The 21670-nt window shown below is 39.7% G+C and overlaps 1 protein-coding gene and 1 non-coding gene across 3 annotated transcripts in view; both read left to right on the top strand.

Annotated features, from left to right (window-relative positions):
- SAAL1 (serum amyloid A like 1) overlaps positions 1–21293 on the top strand; it is a 28629-nt gene extending 7336 nt beyond the window's left edge. The window contains exons 4-12 of one of the 2 annotated variants that reach the window (XM_066251068.1): positions 1151–1230; positions 2786–2845; positions 2980–3095; positions 3543–3723; positions 6085–6121; positions 6214–6397; positions 14238–14431; positions 17801–17893; positions 18942–21293. In XM_066251068.1, the coding sequence (XP_066107165.1) occupies positions 1151–1230; positions 2786–2845; positions 2980–3095; positions 3543–3723; positions 6085–6121; positions 6214–6397; positions 14238–14431; positions 17801–17893; positions 18942–19034 (1038 nt within the window). In that variant the 3' untranslated portion in view covers positions 19035–21293. Of the gene's footprint in view, positions 1–1150; positions 1231–2785; positions 2846–2979; positions 3096–3542; positions 3724–6038; positions 6122–6208; positions 6398–14237; positions 14432–17800; positions 17894–18941 lie in introns of both variants that reach the window. The other variant, XM_066251067.1, reaches the window with a different exon arrangement.
- Positions 9069–9175, top strand: LOC136321554 (U6 spliceosomal RNA). Its single transcript, XR_010728705.1, has one exon. It is a non-coding gene; the product is annotated as a U6 spliceosomal RNA (small nuclear RNA).
- Positions 21294–21670: the final 377 nt, after the last annotated feature.

Here is a 21670-nt window from a genome sequence, read left to right as displayed (position 1 = left end):
TTAACTTCTCTGTGTTTTAGTTTCCTCATCTGAGAATGGGGATAATCATAGTACCTACTTCATAAATGATAAAAAATGATACATGGAAAGTGCTTAGAATAGTGCCTGGGCATAGTAAGTGCAAAATAAATATTAGGGGTTACTACTAAGGTTATTAACTTCTTTTAAAGTTCCTTCAGCCCTGGCCGGTTGGCTCAGCGGTAGAGCATCGGCCTGGCGTGCGGGGGACCTGGGTTGGATTCCCGGCCAGGGCACATAGGAAAAGCGCCCATTTGCTTCTCCACCCCCCCCCCCCCCTTCCTCTCTGTCTCTCTCTTCCCCTCCCGCAGCCAAGGCTCCATTGAAGCAAAGATGGCCTGGGTGCTGGGGATGGCTCCTTGGCCTCTGCCCCAGGCGCTAGAGTGGCTCTGGTTGCGGCAGAGCGACGCCCCGGAGGGGCAGAGTATCGCCCCCTGGTGGGCAGAGCTTCGCCCCTGGTGGGCGTGCCTGGTGGATCCCGGTCGGGCGCATGCGGGAGTCTGTCTGACTCTCTCTCCCCGTTTCCAGCTTCGGGGGGAGGGGGGAAGCAAAGTTCCTTCACTATTGTGCACTATGCATTTTGCCGCCAGAGTGATCTTTATACAAGATCATTGCAGTATGTTGTCCTCTCCATGAGGACCTTCATGGCCCCGCATAACCTCCTAAATTAAATCTAAACTCTTCATGGCATTTAGGGCCATAATCCTGCTCCTTTTACCTGCTGTGTCTATCTCACGCTGGCTCTCGCTTGGTGCAGCAGCCAGGATGCTTTCTTTACTGACCATTTTATCAGCATGTACAGTATTCCCTTTTTGCCTTTCCTGGTACTTTGCCCCTCATTTGAATGCCTTTCTTATTTGCATATCTAAATCCTTCCAATCATTTAAGACCCAGTTTATCCATAAGTTTCTTCTCCCGTGACTTGTGCCTGCCTTTGATCTTTCGTTTTCTCCTGCCTTTCATCCCTTACCAGACACTGAGATTGTCAAGATGAGGGTGCGGGCAGTATCCTTCTATATGCTGTCTGCCGTTCTGTTTCCTATGGCTCAGTGAAAGTTTTTCTTCAAGTGTTTATTCCTGTATATGTCTTTCAGCACAGAGCCATTGTGACCTGTGAAATTTGATTTGACAGGAAATCTGTGTGGGAATTTTAGGTAATATGGCCTGTTTCCAGGAGATATGTGTGTCCATCAGCGGTAATAAAAATCTTGGGTAAGTGTTGTTATATAATAATTATATATTTTTTAAGAAATAGGTTTATATATATTTTATATCCCTGAGGAACTCCTGATATACAGGGGAGATAGGAAAAATACTATGAATGTAGTTCTTCCTTTCTTCTGATGCTCACTCTTCAGGAACTTCATTGTGTGTTGATGGTAGTTAGGAGCGTTCGTGTACGCATGGACGAGTCAAAATTTCAGTCCATAGCAAAGGGGCCTAAATTGTCAGTAGGTGGTAAAGCAGATAGGATAAGAACCAGTGAGGCAGAGCTTAGAGATGGAGCACCTGACTAGAGTCTAAAGCAGTTGCCCTGGGAACTCGGACTTAGACTGGGTGTGGGACCTGCCGAGAGAGTGGAAGATACAGGGTTGCCTCTGATTCAAAGGCTTTCGTACTTCTACTTGGAGCCTAGTTGTCTTCTCCATGCAGGAAAATTTGGGGCAAAGGGTTTTTTAATAGTGGAATTTCTGGTGGTTAAGAGATTTGAGAGCACCCTGGAATTGTATGCTAAATTTTGTGAGTGAATTTATATTCTAGGCAAAGGGTTTATGGTTGTTAATTAGAATCTCAAAGAAATTTGTGCCTACGATAGTTTAAGAAAACTGTCTTGGGTGGTTATTGTCAGTTGGTGCTGTAGAGTTTATCACAGGATTCAAATAGTATAACAGGTGGTGGATTACCTCTTCTAGGTGTGGGGAGACTCAGAAATACTAGGTATTTACTCCTCAGTAATTTGTAACTGTTCATGGAGTAAATGACTCAGGACTGTGTTTGGTCTCTATTGGTCCCTATAAAAAATCTGAGACCTGTTTTATAAATTCAATAAATACTTATCTTAAAATTATTATGGAATAGTTTACATTGATGGGTTATGAATTTGTTCAACCACTTTGGAACAGTTGGGCATTACCTAGTCAAGTGGGAAGATAGGTATAAATCAGCAATGCCATTAGCATGTACATAGCAAGAGAAACCATGCACACATATATCAGGATACTCATACAGAAGGTACTATAGGAGCATTGCTTGGAATAGCCCCAAATTGGAATCACCCTCGTGTCCATCAGTAGTAGGCTAGAAGAATACACTCTTATATTCGTACAGTGGCATGTTGTGCAGCAGAGAAAGAACAACAATTGCAGAAACACCATGGGTAGATCTTAAACACATGTCAAAAGAACTAAACAAAAATACATGGAATATAATTTATTTTCATTTAAAGTTCAAAACCAAAATAAATAATAAAACTATAGAGTTAAGTAAATAAATGATTGCTGGAAAGTCAGGGTAGTCATTTCTCCGTGGGAACAAATTGTGATTTGGAAGGGGCACACGGGCTGTGAGGTGCAGCACTGTCCTGTTTCTTGGAATTATTAGTGTTTGCTTTATAGTTAATCATTTAGTGTAGATCTATATTACTGGCTTTTACATATATATGCTTTACTTCACAATCAAAATGTTTAAAAAATTAAATGAGAACTCTACTTTGATCTTTAAAATGAGGGAATGGATGCATATTGGTTTAACTATTTTGTTTTTGTAGCCAGGTATTATTGCACTGTTTGTATGATTCAGACCCCCCTACTCTGCTGGAAACAAGCAGGTATGTTTTCCTCTTTTTATGAATTTTATATACTCACCCAGAAGGGAGACTAGGAAAATAGAGTTAATTCTTTATTCTTGAATTTTCTTTACTGTTTTTGGAAGATAGATATCAAGCTCACATTTATCATGTAGGTTGCTGCTTACATGCCTTTCCCAGACAGAAGTGGCCAGTGTCTGGGTTGAAAGAATCCAGGAACATCCAGCTATTTATGATAGCATTTGCTTCATCATGTCAAGTTCAACAAATGGTAAGTCACCATGTAATCTAGAAAAAAAAAATGTTTTGATTATATTTTATTGTTAGGAAACCAGATAATTATTTGTGGATGTCACCTAAAGGCTAAGAGTAAGGTGAGAAAGTATTTCAAGATAAAAAATTTCTTATATCATGTCAGTGGGTGCTAGATTTAGCGGTGTGATCACTTTGTAAGATTTATAAATATCTAATTTCTGTGTTGTACACCTAAAACTAATTATTGTATGTCAGCTGTAATTGAAAAAAAAATTACTTAAAAACAGATTTAAATTTTCTTCTTAAACTCCCAAGCAAAGGAAGCAAACTTATTTCTCCTAGAATAAATAATGCCTTGGCAAGATTGGCTTTCTTGGAATAAATATATAGCTTTAGGAATTTTGATTAACATTACTACATTTAAAATTTTGTTTCTCATTTTAGTATGTTTTGTTCTCTGCAGTTGACCTGCTGGTGAAGGTGGGGGAGGTTGTGGACAAGCTCTTTGATTTGGATGAGAAGCTAATGCTGGAATGGATTAGAAATGGGGCTGTTCAGCCTCTAGACCAACCCCAGGAAGATTCTGAAGAGCAGCGAGTGTTTCGAATTGTGCCCTGTGTGCTTGAGGCTGCCAAGCAAGTACGGTAGGTGAGCTCTTTCGTACAAAATGTTCTGGGAAAATCCACTTTCTAGAAGTATCCGTAGATATAAGTCATCTTAATTTCCTTTTGGCCGGTTGAATAGCACACAGCTGATCGTGGTCAGGTTTGATTCACTACTGATATTTGTGGTGACAGAATATTTGGTCTGTGCAAGAATCATTGATGGTTACAAAGTACCTGTTCTCATATGACTTAGCTGTAGGCTATTGTTAGCATTAAATTATCATTAGTGTCTTAAAATCTTGTGTAATTTTGTGTAACTTAAACCAAATAGATAGGATTTTTTATGCTTTGTTTTTCATTGAACATTTAACAACTTCAGTTAATGACAGATATTTGTTTTCTTCTTGTGTGTGTGTGTGTGTGTGTGTGTGTGCGCGCGCGCGCTACGTCTTGGATACGTGACTGACTTTTGGGCTCTGATATCTTAATAAAAGTGATTACTAGATTTTGTAGGTTATTGAAATTTTATTGTTAGTGACTAGAAAATTAATTTATGAATTGATTTGTGTAATGGTCAGTTGTGCATTCTTAGTGCTCAGTAACCCATATTAAAGCCCATTAATTTATGCCCTTTATACAAGTGAGGATTAACTTCATCATGTTTCCCCTAAACCTTCTTCAGCGTTCTCCATCTCAGTAAATGATAAAATCATTATCCCGTTTGGATAACGGAAGAAGTGAAAGCTGTTGCTGGCTTCCCCATCCCACTCTTTCCCGTGGCCAGTCAGCCTCCACGCCTGTTCCTGACTGTTTGTGGCTCCCGTCCCGTCCGTGCCACCGTCAGGCTACTGACTCTCACCTGGGTGACTGCAGCGTTCTCACCCGAGTTCCCTGCTTCAAGGCGTGCTCCTTCCAAGCCTAGACTAGAGCACACAGTGATCATCTCACGTTCAGGTTTCAGACTCTAATTGCCTGTCTTAGGATAAGGATTTTTAACCCTTTGAGTAGTGAGTTTTTCTCATGCTCACTGACCCCCGGGAGTGAGTTTTTTTTCCAAAAATGAAATTAGTTCCAGTTACAGTTTTATTGACTTAAAATCATGTTTGTTTGATAACCAATTTATGGAAACAAGAAGAACATACATTTGCCTTTTTTTAATGTTGCCTTACACATGTATGGTCGTACTCTGGATGGTCAGGAGGCACGAGGATGTACATGAACATTCGTACTACTCAGAGGGTTAAAAACATGGCTTGCCCTGGCCGATAGCTTGGTTAGTTAGAGCTTCATCCTGAAGCACAGAGGTTGCTGGTTTGATCCCTGGTGGTCAGGGCACATACAGAAACAGGTCTATATTTCTTGTCTCTCTCTAAAATCAGTACAAAATGTTAAATAAAATAAAGACATGACTTATATGATCCTGCACAGAGCTTCTCCATCCTTATTCTTTGTACTCTGAGTCTCAACCATAAGAAATTTCCCTTATTTCTTCAACGAAACTAAACTCTCAAGGCCTTTGCATACCATGTCTCTTGTACCTCAAACATTTCTTTCTGCATAAATAACATTTCTCTTAAGATACTTTTCCTGACTCTCCAAACTAAATGAAGTCTGCTCACTGTGTGTTCCTTTAATACCTTGGACATCTTCTAGCATTACGATCTTAACACTTTGTTATTAGCCCTTAATTATCGTTTTCTCATTTAGATTATAAACCTAATGAAGGTAGGAACAATGTCTTATACATCTCTCTTTCCTTGGCCCCTAACGTAGTATCTGAAAATAGTAGGTACTAAATAATTTGCTGAACCATCTTTTAATAGTTTAGTATTTTTTTTTACATGATTGTTTGATTGAAGAACTAAGATTGTGAGTTTCTGGGAATCCAGACTATTGAACACAAAAATTTTATTTAACATGGTTTTAGTATTCTGAACTAAGGAACTAAGATTATCCTGTGAAATTTTAAGAACTTCATTATTGTCGATGCTTGGTGCAGTGAATCATTCATTCTATGAAGTCTGTCACTTTTTTTGTCCTGATAATTCAAGTAACCCAGAATGATAAAGTGTCATCTAATAGGTTTCTGCATTGTTGCTTTAATGGGATGAAGTAAAAAAGACTTTTTCTTTTCTTGTTTGTGTTGATTATAATACAGAATACTTGTTTGTTTTTGACTGATTTCTCTGTTAGAGTGTAAGCTCTGGTGAGCAGAGAGACTTTGTCCTGTTCTCTTTTTTCTTAACACCTTGGGCAATGACTAGTACAGAGTGATGAGTATTTGCTGAATGAATGAATGCAGTCCTATAGCCAGTAAAGCTGTTGGTACAATGATTTTGGTTTTTTGTATTTAGTTCTGAAAATCTGGAAGGACTTGATGTTTACATGCATATCTTACAGCTCCTTACCACAGTGGATGATGGAATTCAAGCAATTGGTAAGTTGTTATATGAGGAAGCACTATATTTACTCATTTGATTGTTTTCTGTTTTTAAAATACTACTTTCTTTATCATTTTATTAAGTACAGTGTCCTGATACTGGAAAAGACACTTGGAATTTACTTTTTGACCTGGTCTGCCATGAATTCTGCCAGGCTGATGATCCACCCATCATACTTCAGGAACAGAAAACAGTGCTGGCCTCTGTGTTCTCAGTACTTTCTGCCATCTATGCCTCACAGGTTGAACAGGAGTATCTCAAGATAGAAAAAGGCAAGTATCATTTTGAGTTCACTGATTTAAATTCTAGTCTGTCACATTTTAAAGCCCAGCTTTGTGTTGTTCATTTTGTTTCTTTCTCCTATTTTTTCTTTTTATTCTCCTGATTACATTTGCAGTAAAAAAAATGCGACATTTATGAAAAGAAAAAGAGTACTTGTATTCCTGCCATTTAGAGATACTTACTATTCATTCACATGTATATATAGTTTTTTTTAAATTTAATTTTATTTATTAATTTTAGAGAGTGGAGAAAGAGAGAAGAGAAAGGGGAAAGGAGTGGGAAGTGTCAACTCATAGTAGTTGCTTCTCATGTCTTGACCAGGCAGACCTGGGGTTTTGAACCTGTGACTTCAGCATTCCAGGTTGATGCCCTGTCCACTGTGCTACCATATGTCAGGTTATATATAGTTTTAAGTCCTGCATTTTGGACAGCGTTGTTTTTCTTTTGTTTGTTTGTTTGTATTTTTAGAGAGAGGGGAAGAGGAAGGAGAGTGAAACATTGACCTGTTGTTCCACTCACTTAGGCATTCATTGGTTGTTTCTTTATGTGCTCTGACCAAGAATCAATCCCAGAACTTTGATGCATTGGGATGATGCTTTAATCAACTCACCTACCTGGCCAGGGTCCCTTAGGCAACTTTTTTTTTCATTTAGAAATATAAAATGAGCCTGACCTATGGTGGCACGGTGGATGAAGTGTCGACCTGGAATGCTGAGGTCGCTGCTTTGAAACCCTGGGCTTGCCCGGTCAGGGCGTATACCAGAAGCAATAAGTTGATGCTTCCTACTCCTCACCAACCACCCTCTCTCCTGCCTTTCTCTCTGTGTCTCAAATCAATAAATAAAATCTTTAAAAAATATATTAAATGAATATTTTTTATATAAAGTAATGGTCTTTCATAGAATGATTTTTATGACTACAATTAAATCCATGATCTATCTAGGATTCTGGTGTTACATGTGAGGTATGGGTTCAGCTTTTTTCCAGTTGGCTAGCCAGTTACCTCAACATCATTTAGTGGAAGAACCAGTTTATTCACATTGACTTGAAATTTCATGATTACTATGTTTTGAATATCCCTGTATATTTTATTCAGTTCCATTGCTGTATTCATGTATCAGTGTTTTAATTTTTTTTTTTTTTTTTGTATTTTTCTGAAGCTAGAAAGGGGAGAGACAGACAGACTCCCACATGCGCCCGACCGGGATCCACCCGGCGCGCCCACCAGGGGGCGAAGCTCTGCCCACCAGGGGGCGATGCTCCGCCCCTCTGGGGCATCGCTCTGTTGCAACCAGAGCCATTCTAGCGCCTGGGGAAGAGGCCAAGGAGCCATCCCCAGCACCTGGGCCATCTTTGCTCCAATGGAGCCTCGGCTGCGGGAGGGGAAGAGAGAGACAGAGAGGAAGGAGAGGGGGAGGGGTGGAGAAGCAGATGGGCGCTTCTCCTGTGTGCCCTGGCCGGGAATCGAACCCGGGACTTCTGCACGCCAGGCCGACACTCTACCACTGAGCCAGCCGGCCAGGGCCCAGTGTTTTAATTATTAAGGCTTTATGCCAGGGCCCAGTGTTTTAATTATTAAGGCTTTATGTTTTGATACCTAGAAGACTAGTTCCCCTTTATTCTACTTTTTCTCTGAGTTTTTTACTGTTATTTTTGTTTCTCACTGAATTAGATTGAGAGCTTCCAAAAATAAAACCCAAAAACCTTCCTGATATTTTTATTGGGATTATGTTAAATTTATAGAGTATCCAAGAACATGTGCTTTCCTCTTGTTCCAGTCTTATTTTGTGTCCCTTGGTAATGTTTTGCGACTTTGTTCATACAGATCTTTCATATTTCTTATTATGTTTGCTTCTAAATATTTTATCTTTTGAATTGCCATTGTCTATGATGCCTTTTTCTTCCATTGATTATTGTTAGACTATATGAAAGCTGTTAATTTCTGTATATTTATTTTGCATCCAGTGATGTTACTGACATCTCTTGTTTGTAATACTTGTTCCAGTGGAAGTCTTGGGCTTTAGCTGATACTGCTTTGGGTGTAGGTCAGATAGGTTTTATCACTTTCTGCCTCTGATTTCTTTCTCTTATCTTAATGGGTGTTAAGTGGTAATGGTGGTGGAAAACACACTTACCTTCTCCCTGACTTTATTGGGAATGAGTCTAGTTTCAACATTAATCATGATACTGTTTTGGGCTTAAGATATTTATGTTTTGTCACTTAAGGAGATATTAACGTATTACATTTAATTAAGATTTTTTTAAAAAAAGACATGTGTTGAATAATTTCAAGTGTCTTTTCTATGTTTATGGATAAGTTACCTCACTGAGAGGGTGACATTGGGTACAGACCTGAGGGAAATAATGAAATAAGTGATGTGAATACTTGGGGAGAAAAGCCTTCCAGACAGAGGGTGCAGCAGGGTAGAGGCCCTGAACAGAAGTGTGCCTGTGTGTGTGTGTGTGAGGAAGGCAGTGAGGTCTGTGTGGCTGGGGTGGGTTCACATGGGGAAGAAGGGTAGTTAGTTCATGGGACCAGAGAGGAACAGACTACAGTGTGGAGAACCCGATTTTACCTTTCACTCTGAATGAGGTAGGGACTTGTGAGGGTTTTAAGCAGGGGATAGAGAGACATAAGCTGACTTGAATAGGCTTCCTCTCGTGCTCGCTTCGGCAGCACATATACTAAAATTGGAACGATACAGAGAAGATTAGCATGGCCCCTGCGCAAGGATGACACGCAAATTCGTGAAGCGTTCCATATTTTTATGTCACTTCGTCACCCACTGTCACTGCTTTGTTTTGGAAGGGCAGTAATAAAGCAACTGAACATAAAAAAAAAAAAAATAGGCTTCCTCTGGCGGCTGTGTTGATAAGACATGTAGGGATGCAAGAATACACAAGGGAGACTAGTTTGGAGGCTGCTGTGACCTTGAGACAAGAGATGAAATAACTTGGGTTAAGGTGGTAACAGTGGTGGTGGTGGGAAAAAATAGATTCTGATCATTTTTAGGCAGTGCCAGCAGGATTTGCTGACAAGACAAGAGGGTAGGAAGAAAAAATCAAGATATGTCTGACATTTTTGTCCGAGAGAGTTGCCATTTACTGAAATAGGAAAGACTTATTTTAAGCATAGTAAGTTTGAGGTGTCTCCTAGATGTCCAGGTGGAGGGTTGAGTAGGCAGTTTATGAATATAGAGCTGAGGCCTTCTGTAACCTTGGTTACTTCTTTTGACTTGATTATGAAATGAGAGGGAAGTTAATATCTCTAACTGCTACTAACATGTTTGTCTTTTTCTCTTTATCATTTGTAGTTTGCTTAGTGAGTGATGTGATATTATATGGAATATAGACATTATAAATTGCCTGCCTTGTCCTTTTTAATGCTTTTTTTTTGGTCTTGGATCATGTTATATCAGCTATAAAGATCGAACCCTTGTTTTCCTTTTGTTTGCATTTGCTACTGTTCTCTTTGCCTATCTTTTTTTTTTTTTTTTTTTTTTTTTTGTATTTTTCCGAAGCTGGAAACGGGGAGGCAGTCAGACAGACTCCCACATGCGCCCGACCAGAATCCACCCAGCATGCCCACCAGGGGGCAATGCTCTGCCCATCTTGGGGCGTTGCTCTGCCGCAATCAGAGCCATTCTAGCACCTGAGGCAGAGGCCACAGAGCCATCCTCAGCGCCCGGGCAAACTTTGCTCCAGTGGAGCCTTGGCTGCGGGAGGGGAAGAGAGAGACAGAGAGGAAGGAGAGGGGGAGGGGTGGAGAAGCAGATGGGCGCTTCTCCTGTGTGCCCTGGCTGGGAATCGAACCCGGGACTCCTGCACGCCAGGCCGACGCTCTACCACTGAGCCAACCAGCCAGGGCCTCTTTGCCTATTTTTTATTTAACCTTTCTAAAGACTTTGTTTTACGTGTGTTGATTTCTTTTTAATAGAATAAATAAACTCATATAGATGTATTATTATTGTAGTTATGTTTGATCTGAATGCTGTCATATTTTCCATTATGTATATTACATTTAATTGTCTTGGCATATGATTTATTTGCTTTGTTTTTGTGTGTAGTTCTAACATTTTGGAAGGTTCGTATTTTTGGTCTAGTAGTTACCTTTATAATTATAACAGATTCCCCTCTTTTTAAAATTCTTAAAATCTAATTACTTTAAAAGATGTGTTTTTATTGACTATTTCTTTTTAATTTTTCTTGGTGCTTTTAAATTACAAATTTAAATTGGAGAGGATTGTTGTTCCTGAATTACCATTTTCGATGCCTGTTTTGTTTCTTTATATCGTGTTTCTTCTTCTAGGATTATAATTTTATTTATGTGGGATCTCCTTTCCTGACCTCCATAGATATTCATTAAAAAAAAAACAACCAAACTTTCTTTTCATTGCTTTTACCTCCCTGACCTCCATATCCGTCCTTGTGCTTCCACAGCGCCTGTTCTCTGTGCTGCGGCCAGTTTTGCCCTCCTTTCTCTGGTGGCTTTGAATTCTTTTAACTTTGAGGTCTACCATCTCAGGTTTCCTGTCCTGTGGTCTTTGATTTCTCAGTCTGCACTCCTGCGTTGTACTTGGTTATGTGCTGTCTTAAATATCATTGCTACATGCCTGACTGATGGTGGTGCAGTGGGTAGAGCATCGACCTGGGACACTGAGGTTCCAGGTTCAAAACCTCAAGGTCACCGGCTTGAGCGCGGACTCATTGGGCTTGAGCGTGGTCTCATCTGGCTTGAGCATGGGCTTGTCAGTTTGAGTGGCGGGTCCCCAGCTTAAATGTGGGATCATCATCATGATACCATGGTCGCTGGCTTGAGCCCAAGGTCTCTGGCTTGAGCAAGAGGTACTAGCTCAGCTGGAGCCCTTATGAGAAGCAATGAATGAACAACTAAAGTTGACACAACTATGAGTTGATGCTTCTCTCTTTCTGACTCTCGCTAAAAAAATAATCATGGCTGTATATCTCAACATTCATAAGCTTCATGTCAACATTTTAGGTGAGTATTTTTTTTGTTTTTGTTTTTCCTGGTTTTCTTCTTAGTATATTTCTGTTGCTCTTATTCTCATTCTTTTTGTTTACTTATCTTTGAATGAACTGAGTTTTTCTTGGACTAGCTTTCTGCAGGAAGTTCATGTAGGGGAGGAGCTAAGGCTGTGTCCCAGGCTAACAGCAGTTGGTGTGTGAGCCTTCTAGCTCTTTTTTTTCCAGGTGGGAAGTAGCTACAGTAAAGTTTCATTCTTCCCTTGCCATTTGCATCCTGCAACATAGCTTGTCTGTGGAATTACTCCTTGACCCCTATTCCTTAGCTCCTCAGGATACCAGGGAAAACCAACATACCATATACTCTGTTCCTGCTTGCAAACAAGGGATTCTGGATTTACACTTCAGAGTATGTGCTTCATCTTAGAGAAGTGGACTTTCCCGGCTCTTTCTGAGATCTGCAGCCTCATGCTCCTTTCTTTCCTTCCTGCACCCTGCTTGATCTACACTGCATTTTACACTGTCGTCAGCTACCTTGTGTTTGGGGTTCAGCTGGCTCCTACTATTATCCAAGTATTTGTTACCCATTCTTTTTGTTTCTTTGTGGTGATTTCTGAATGGAGCAGAAGGGAACTGTTGATTTTGAGCCCATTGGTGGTCCTAACCTCCTTGTATATATGCATTTTCTGTTAAATATCATACAGAGTTTTTATACTAGGAACACATCTTTCTCGATGTTATTGGACAAGATGTTCTTTATTTTTTTTATATATTTTTTAAAATTCATTTATAGAAAGGAGAAAGAGGGAGAGAAGGGGGCAGGAGCAGGAAGCATCAACTCCCACATGTACCTTGACCAGGCAAGCCCAGGGTTTCGAAGCAGCGACCTTAGCATTCCAGGTCGATACTTTATCCTCTGCATCACTACAGATGAGGCATGGACAAGGTGTTCTTTATCGTCCCCCCTTCTCCCCAGAACTTCATGTATGCTTTTTTATGATTGGATGAGAAAGTGTGAAGATACTCCTTTAACTTTAAGCCATTTATGAACACCCATTTCCTCATCCTGTCCTAGGCCTTGAATAGGGGCTTTGCTGAGTTATGACTGGGGGTGAGAAAGAGAGAAGAGAGGCTGTATAGTGTAGGTGATTGAGGAGGGAAATCATGGAGTGAAGAATCGGGTGTTAGAGTGAGTTGGTGAGGACACAAGTACAAGAGTGGGGGTGACTCCAAGGGGACTGTGATGAAGCAGCCAGGTGGGAGGTGCTCTGGAGAGGGACTTTGAGTTGAGAGATAAAGGATAAGATTTTCCTGGTTGCTAACTTTTTAAAAATGTTATTTTCATGCACTATAAAAGACCTAACTTTGGAAATGAAGTTGGATTTAAAAAAGAAATCAATATACTTGATTCAGTGCAATAGCAAACTTTTTTCCTGTTTTGTAATTATTAAGCAGAAATCCAAGTTAAAAATCACTGATTGATGCAGAGTTGAGACATATTTTAGCATAGTCATGCTGTAACATGTGTTTAGAGGCTGAGCTTAATTTAATTTTATGTTCATTTTTTTTATTACAGGATAATTAAAATGATGGTTCTGCTTTTAAGAAATTATACTAATCCTGGACAGTTTGCTCAGTGAATAGAGTGTCAGCCTGGCATCCAGAAGTCCTGGGTTCAGTCCCAGTCAGGGCACACAGGAGAAGCAACCATCTGCTTTTCTTCCTGTCTCTATCCCCCATCTCTCTCTCCTCCCCTCTTGCAGCCAGTGGCTCAAATGGTTCAAGCATCGGCCTAGGCACTTAGGATCACTTGGTTGGTTGGACCATTGGCCCCAGATGGCAGTTGCCAGTGGATCCCAGTTGGAGGCACATGTGGGGTCTCTCTATTCTCCCCTCCTCTCACTTAAATTTAAAAAAAAGAATAGTAAAATTATAGTCTTTTTTTTTTTTTTTTTAACTGAGAGGAGGGGAGATAGTGATACAGACTCCCGCATGCACCCTGATTGGGATCCATTCAGCAACCCCTGTCTGGGGCTATGCTTGAATCAACGGAGCTATTTTTAGTGCCTGAGGTTAACACTCCCATCAACCAAGCCATGCTCAGCACCCTGATGCTTGAACCAATTGAACCCCTGGCTGCGGGAGGGAAAGAGGAATAGAAGAGGCAGAGAGAGAAGCAGATGATCATTTCTTCTGTGTGCCTTGACGGGGTTGAACTGAAGACATCCACACACTGGGCTGATGTTCTATCCACTGAGCAGACGGGCCAGGGTATATTTTTTAACTTAATAAAAACATGACATTTTAAAGTTTTGTCTAAGAGTTTTATAAAAGTTTGTTTGAAATTCATTTCTTACTATGGCCTCCAAGACCCTACTTGATAGGATTCTTGCCCACCTTTCTAAACTCATCTTGTGCCCTCCTTGTCACTCAGCTTAAGTCACACTGTTCTTTTTGTTCTTCAGACCTTACATGACATGTCCTGCTTGGGGCTTTTACACTTGTTCCCTCTTTCTGAAATGTTTCCCTGGTCTTGATTCTTATTCTTCAGTTCTCAACTCAGTCACCTCTTCAGATAGCCTCCTTTGTCAACTACTTTATTATATTCCCCTTTAAATTTCTTAATGGAATTTACCAAAATCTGAAATGACCTGCTTTATTCATTTGCTTATTTGAGAGTATAAAAACATCTTTTGAAGGCTGAGGCCTTGGTCATCTTGTTTACCACTATATCTGCTGTGTCTAAAATACCATGTCTAGCACTAGCAGGTGTTTTTAAAGAATGAATGATGAATGAATAAACAAATTTAACTGGCTAATCTCATGCCTCTCGATTTATTTGTATAGATCTTCCTCTCATTGACAGCCTAATTCGTGTCTTACAAAATATGGAACATTGTCAGAAGAAACCAGAGAACTCGGCTGAGTCTAACACAGACGAAACTAAAAATTCTGATTTAACCCAAGATGATTTCCACTTGAAAATCTTAAAGGATATTTCCTGTGAATTTCTTTCTAATATTTTTCAAGTATTAACAAAGGTAAGAAAGAAGTCTTACTTTTTATTTTCTTCAGCAAAAGAAAATATGGATTTCTTAATGCTCCCAACTTTATTATTACTGTTATTCTTTTAATGCAAAAGTAGTATAATTATATTACATAAGTTTGGGGAACTAGAAAAAAAATCATAATCTTATAGTCTTAAACCAGCAACTGATGTGGTTTGGTATATTTTTATATAGGTATGTATTTTCACATGTTTATAACCTGTCCATGTAGCTAGCTTTCACTTTACATTACATTGTAAATACTACTTTTCCTGATTCTAGATCAATTCACTGAAAGATTTTTATTGAGAGCCTGTTTAATACCTAATATGCCAAAATATCAGTTTTTAAAATTGATTGTAAACTTGTTTTAAGGAATAATCTTTCTAAATATGTTCATAACCCTGGCCGGTTGGCTCAGCGGTAGAGCGTCGGCCTAGCGTGCGGAGGACCTGGGTTCGATTCCCGGCCAGGGCACACAGGAGAAGCGCCCATTTGCTTCTCCACCCCTCCGCCGCACCTTCCTCTCTGTCTCTCTCTTCCCCTCCTGCAGCCGAGGCTCCATTGGAGCAAAGATGGCCTGGGCACTGGGGATGGCTCCTTGGCCTCTGCCCCAGGCGCTAGAGTGGCTCTGGTAGCAACATGGCGACGCCCAGGATGGGCAGAGCATCGCCCCCTGGTGGGCAGAGCATCACCCCATGGTGGGCGTGCCGGGTGGATCCCGGTCGGGCGCATGCGGGAGTCTGTCTGACTGTCTCTCCCTGTCTCCAGCTTCAGAAAAATGCAAAAAAATAAATAAAATAAAATAAAATAAATAAATATGTTCAGGATTGTTAGCATATTATTTCTTTGAGCATATTCTTTCTGTCCAAATATTTTAGAGAAAAATATGTGTGAATATATTGTATTTCCCCATGTATAAGACTCTCCCAGGTATAAGACACACCTTAATTTTGGAAAAAAATGTATTACATAAAGTTATTGAACTCAAGTTTTATTCATCATAAAAGTCATACAACACCTCATAACTGTCAAAACTCCCATCCATTACCTTGTCCTTATCTGTGTCTCACGACGAATCACTGTCTTCATATATTGCCTTGTCCTCAGTTCTATTGGTGGCATTTGAAATGCCACACCCACTTTATAAGATGCATCCAGTTTTTAGACCTTAAATTTTTGGGGGTGGGGGGACTGGTGTGTCTTATACATGGGGAAATATGATAATTACTAAATACATATTCACATTCACTAACTTTTTCAAGAATACTATTTCTTAAAACAACTTTCTGTTATTCTGCTGATTTGTTGTTTTGGTGAGTTGTCCTACTGTGGAAGGAGGGGCAGGCCCCCTCTTCCCTGAGAAGGAAGAAATGAAAAGAATACGAGGGAAAGGAGCCAGCTGGGGTAACCGAGTCAGCCAGTGATAACTTATCTATATCCCATAGTTACAATACAAAACAAGAATAGCAGCATCTGTATGTAACTATGGCCAGTGATCTCGGAACCCCTTCCCCCTTGTTCACCCCACCGAAACTCCCTCCCCTCTCCTTGAGTCCTGGGAAACCTTAAACAAAGAAATCACATGCACATTGCTTAGATACTGTAAAGGTAGATAACCTGTAAGGAAATCAATTTCAGGGAGCCCGTGTTTTAGAGCTACAAGCCTCACGTGCTCCACTGGCTTAATAAATTCTCCTTTATTGATTGAGTTGAGTGTCTGTCCTCTGTTGGATCGCTTCCTGCAACACTACTTCCCTTTTCCAGATTGGGATTATTACCTTAGCATGGGTTTTCAGAAGTTGGATTCCCAGGTTTGACATAATAAACGTGAATATGACTGAGACATTATGGCTACATATTTCCAAAAGGCTTTTGATTTGTGAAAATGTTGATTTCATTTGATCCTTATTATTGGGTATTATAAGTTTATATCAAATAAAATCCAAGAGGTGGTTAAATTGTGATTTATTTTGATTGGCATTTTTTATTATTGGTGAGTTTGAATATATTTTCATATATTTGTATATTGGCTGTGTCTACTGCTTTATAAATAGAATCATTTGATTATTTGTATGGAATTCCTTGGGTAATACTGTATTTTCTGCATATTCATTGCAAATATTTTTCCCATTATTTGCTGTTGCTTTTGTGTTTTTGGGAGTGAGGGACATAGATGTTTCTTAACTTAAAAAAATTTTTTTTTAATTTATTGATTTAGAAAGAGAAAAAAACACTGATTTGTTGTTCCACTTACTTATGCATTCATTGGTTGATTCTTATATGTGCCCCGACAGGGGGTTGAACCTGCAACCTTGATGTATTGGGACGATACTCTAACCAATCGAGCTATCTGGCCAGGACGATATTCCTTAATATATACACTTTTTCTTATTAAGTGGGGGGGGGGGGGCAGACAGGGTCAGACAGACAGGAAGGGAGAGAGATGAGAAGCATCAACTTGTTCTTGCGCACCTTAGTTGTTCATTGATTACTTTCTATATGTGCCTTGACTGGGGGGTTGCAGCTGAGCCAGTGACCCCTTGCTCTAGTCAGCAACCTTGAACTCAAGCCACCATGGAGTCATATCTATGATCCCATGCTCAAGCCAACAACCCTGTGCTCAAGCTGGTGAGCCTACATTCAAGCCAGATGAGCCCACACTCAAGCTGGCAACCTCTGGATTTCAAACCTGAGTCCTCAGCATCCTAGTCTGATGCTCTACCCCTGCGCAACCCACCTGGTTAGGCAAAGTGATAGGCATATAGGAGGAATGTGGGCTGAGACTAAAGCAGAAATGTGACATGAAAATTCTTATATGTCATACTTCCTAGAGTTTGAGCTTAATCTTAAGGAAACTGAGGAGCAACTAAAGATTTTTTTAAGCATTAAAGGTGATACATCTGTTGAGAAAGATTACTCCAAAAATAAGAGAGAAGATTAGAGAGTTGAGGCTGAAGGCCCAGAGACCAAGCAGACTCTTGTGGCTGTAATCTTCAAGAGTGATTAGAAAAATGGGAGCCTAAACAATGGAAGTGTGGGTGGAGAGGAGGGGTGGGATGAGAGATTTAATAGAATTAAACACTTAGGGGAAGGGGTCAGCAGCAGAGGAGGAAGAAAAGTCTTGGCTGTATCCTAAGTTTTTGGTTTGTGTAGCAGGGTGGATGGGGGTAGTGGTGCCCTTTACTAAGGTAAGGACTGCGATGGAGCACATGTTTGGGCTACACAGGAGGAGTGATGCCAGGTGAGGTGTGGGGCATTTGAAATGTCTATAGGTTCACTAGGACTGTACGGATTTGTATTTATTCACCAGCTATAGCTTTAGAAATATTCCTTTCCTTGGATCTCTTTGTTTTGTTTTAGGAGACTGTTGCTAAAGGACTGAAAGAGGGCCAGCTGAGCAAGCAGAAGTGTTCCTGTGCATTCCAGAACCTTCTTCCTTTCTATAGCCCTGTGGTGAGTATGCGTGGGTATCGGTGGATGAGGGTCAGAGGGTTACTAGATAAAACGTTTTAAAACAGATGCTTGTTCTTCAAAGCCATTGTTCAAAAAGATTTGTGCATATAATTCACACCCTTGCCAGATAGATAACTGCTGGATGATTCCTGGGACTAGCCCGAGGAGCAGTTCAGACTTCAAGAGAAAGGAGTCAACACTGAATTTATAGTACTACTCTCTGGTGTAAGGTGGACAGCATATATATTAATAAAAAATAAGGTTCTTAGATTGGTATGGTCAGTAGGTTTTTCTGGTTCTTCGAATTATATCACATTTGCTATCATTTTGAGGCAATTTCAAGATAGGAACTTTTTTAGGCAAGTGAAGTATGGAATGTGGGAGTGAGGGGCTGTGGCAGGAAGGAGGGTGGAAATAAAACTTCGTGAATGGACCCTAAAAGGAAGTTAGTGGGAGGATACATACTAGTTTAAGAGCAAAACAAAACGGTAATGGGTAGTCACTCCTTACCATTTCCAAGGACAGTCCAGGAAGTGCTGCTGTTGTCACCGGGGAATATATCATCATTTCTTTTCTGCTAGACTATATAGAAACCAGATTAGAGCATTTTTATAGTCAATAATCAGTATCTTTTTAAAGTTTTTATTTTGATAGTACATTTATTAAAGCTGGGGACAGTGAAACAAAGGAAGGGCATAGGGTAGAAGAAGCAACAGGAGAGAGCATAGACAGGGCTGCTTTGACTCCCTGAACATGTTGTGGGGAAGAAATGAGCCACGGCAGGGCTGCTGTCTGCTCACTGAACAGTCAGGGAAAGGGGGCCATGAAGAGGATTTCGGGGGGTAACCTGGGACTAGCTGCTGCTGCCTGTTGCCCCTGGTTGCAAGTCTCATGGGATCGCTTGGAGTTTAGGAGAGAAAAGTAAAGATGCATGCCTGAGAGGGAAGAAAGGCGTGGGGGTGCGCCCGGGAGAGCCCGCCAATAATATACATCTTTAGTCACCTTCTCCTGTACTTGAACTTACTTGGTTCTTTTCTTTGACTCACAGGTGGAAGACTTTCTTAAAATCCTTTATAAAGTTGATAAGACCATTGCTGGTGACCTAGAAGAAAGCTTCCCAAGTTTAAAGGTTCAGACTTAAAAACTGAATTATAATTTCCTCTGCCCAAGAAATAAACTTTATTTTTTTAACTGACAGTTGAAATCGACATATAGGGTGTATTAGATAAAGCCTATATATATAAGGTCATAATTGTCTGGTGTTACACTCATGCCCTTCTCCTCCCCCAGCTTCATCTCACCTTTATTTAGTATTGGAATCTTCAGTTTCACCACCATCAGACACCCCTCCCCTTGTTTTGTATTGGTTATGTGATATATGTCTTCAGATAAAGAAAACAAAAATACAAGCTTTTCATTGAGGTTCTTTTTTTAGAATATTTGAAGGGTTGGTGAGAACTTTTTTTCATAACTCTTAATTTGATTTCTATGTGAGAATTTTATATTTGTATCCACTATAAGTATATCCAGCTGCACTTATGGAAAACCATACCATAATAGCTAATCCAATACTTTTATGTGTCTTATTCAATAAGAAGTCCAGAGGTGGGTAGTCCAGTCCTGATAGGGTGGCTCAGGGCCCCTAGTTCCTTTCACATCCAGGTGTTCTGCCATGTAGACCTTTGTATTCATGTTTATTGTCTTGTGGTTAAAGGGCCTCTGCCATCTCTGCTCCTTCCATCCACACTCAGGGAGGAAAAGGAAAAAGGCCAGGAGACTTTCTCCTAGCAAGTCTTTACCTTTTTATTTGGGAAGGACAGACCTCCCTGCCCAGAACTGTGTTGCCTGGCATTTCTAACTGCAGGTATTTGAAATCAAATACCTTTTTTCTTTCTAGCTTCGGGAAAAGGCAAGAAAGAAGGGAGATGTGAATGGCTTTTAGACAGCCAGTCTGTAGTTTGCCACAATATGTACACATATCTTTGCCATTTTGTGACAGTTGTGTTGATTCCACACTAGTTAGTAACTCAAAACAGTTATTTAGCTTTGTTATAGCTCAATTTTTTTCAGTGTTGTACATATAAAGATATAAATGCTAACATCTTGATAAAAGTTCATTAGCCAACTTTTGTATTTTCATCATAATTCAAGTGATTGAATTTCAGAAAATGATTTGAGTGAATTCAGATTTTTTTTTTAAGTGAGAGGAGGGGAGTTAGAGAGAGACAGACTCCCGCATACACTCTGACCAGGAGCCACCTGGCAACCCCTGTCTGGGGCCAATGCTTGAATCAACTGAGCTATCCTCAGCACCTGGGGCCAACACTTGAACCATTCGAGCCACTGGCTGTGAGAGGGGAAGAGAGAGAGAAAGGGCAGAGGGAGGGGAAGAGAAGCAGATAGTCACTTCTCATGGGTGCCCTGACCGGGAATTGAACCCGGGACATCCACATGCTGAGCCAACACTCTTATCCACTGAGCCAACCGGCCAGGGACAAATTCAGATTTTTAAAACTAAGACTGGGCATTTCATAACTTCTGTATTTTACAAACTGTGCTATATATATGATTTTCCCCTCATACTTTTGTTATTCTTTATAATGTTGCTTAATAAAATATATTCAGAGTCTCAACCAGGAACACTTAATGGAAGCATACAGTTTTCATTATTTCAGTTACTGAAAGTGGAATTTTTAATAGTTTATAGTATTAGTTATGAATAACAAAACCAGCTTTTTAAACCTCTGTCCTGGTACAACCTCTTTCCAGCTTATTGCAAAATCTTTTTAGTTAAAGCATTGTCTTGTCTCATAGTTTGTATTCTTTTTGTGAGTGACTTTTGCTAATAAAATACAGGAAAACTGTTGTTGATAAGAGATATATAATTTTCAGTTTGGAGATAGTTTTATTGTAAGTGTACCTGCTGAAAAGACTTGAACCATAAAATTAAAGTCTTACTGATTAAATTGTAATTGGTAGGTTTAGGTTATGTATATTTGGTTGTGTTCAGTGGTAACCTTATCCATAGGCTGAACGTGACTCTGTTTAACATGAAATTTCAAAGGCAGTGATGAAATTACTCATGCCTATTAGCTGGTGCCCAAAATACCACTCTTATTAGCTCTTGAAGTTTAAGGTTAAGATGCAAATAGCCCCATAAACATAATACTGCAAGTTGTTAGTCATAGTTACCTCAGTGCATGTTAATTTCACTTTTTTGTTTTCCCAAGAACACCTTTTAAAAAAAAAACCTTGGGTATCTGAGGGGAAAATGGCCATTCAAAGTGGGTAAGTTACAGAAGGAGAAAATGCATTATGGGAAGTTATTTTCATAATATTTTGATGTGTTTGAAAACTTTGTAAATCTATAAATTATAATAAATCATTTTTTAAAAAATGAGTAATGTTAAAACATTTTTTATTGCTAAACAAGCTAAAGAATTCACCAAAAAAATTAAGAGCCTGCCTCAATAGAGTAATAGTTTGAAATGGTGCTTTCTCCCAACGTATAAATATGAAATTTAGAATCTTATATGCAAGTGAAGTTGAGACACGTGGTTTGCAGAGGAGGGAAGAAATTACAAGAGGAACATGAGTTAGCATTTGTTAAATATGTCCTTCTATTTTTTTTTTTTTTTTTTTTTTTTTTTTTTTTCATGATGGCACATGGTTCTGTTGGAAGGCAGTACCAGACCAGTGCATCTCCAGTTTTTTTTTTTTGTTTTTTATTTATTTATTTATTTATTTATTTATTTATTTTTTACAGAGATGGTGAGT

This window comes from Saccopteryx bilineata, chromosome 1 (genome assembly GCF_036850765.1).
Source record: "Saccopteryx bilineata isolate mSacBil1 chromosome 1, mSacBil1_pri_phased_curated, whole genome shotgun sequence".
Taxonomy (NCBI): Eukaryota; Metazoa; Chordata; class Mammalia; order Chiroptera; family Emballonuridae; genus Saccopteryx; species Saccopteryx bilineata.
The sequence above is the reverse complement of the archived record's forward strand: the minus strand, read 5'-3'. Positions and strand labels throughout refer to the sequence as shown.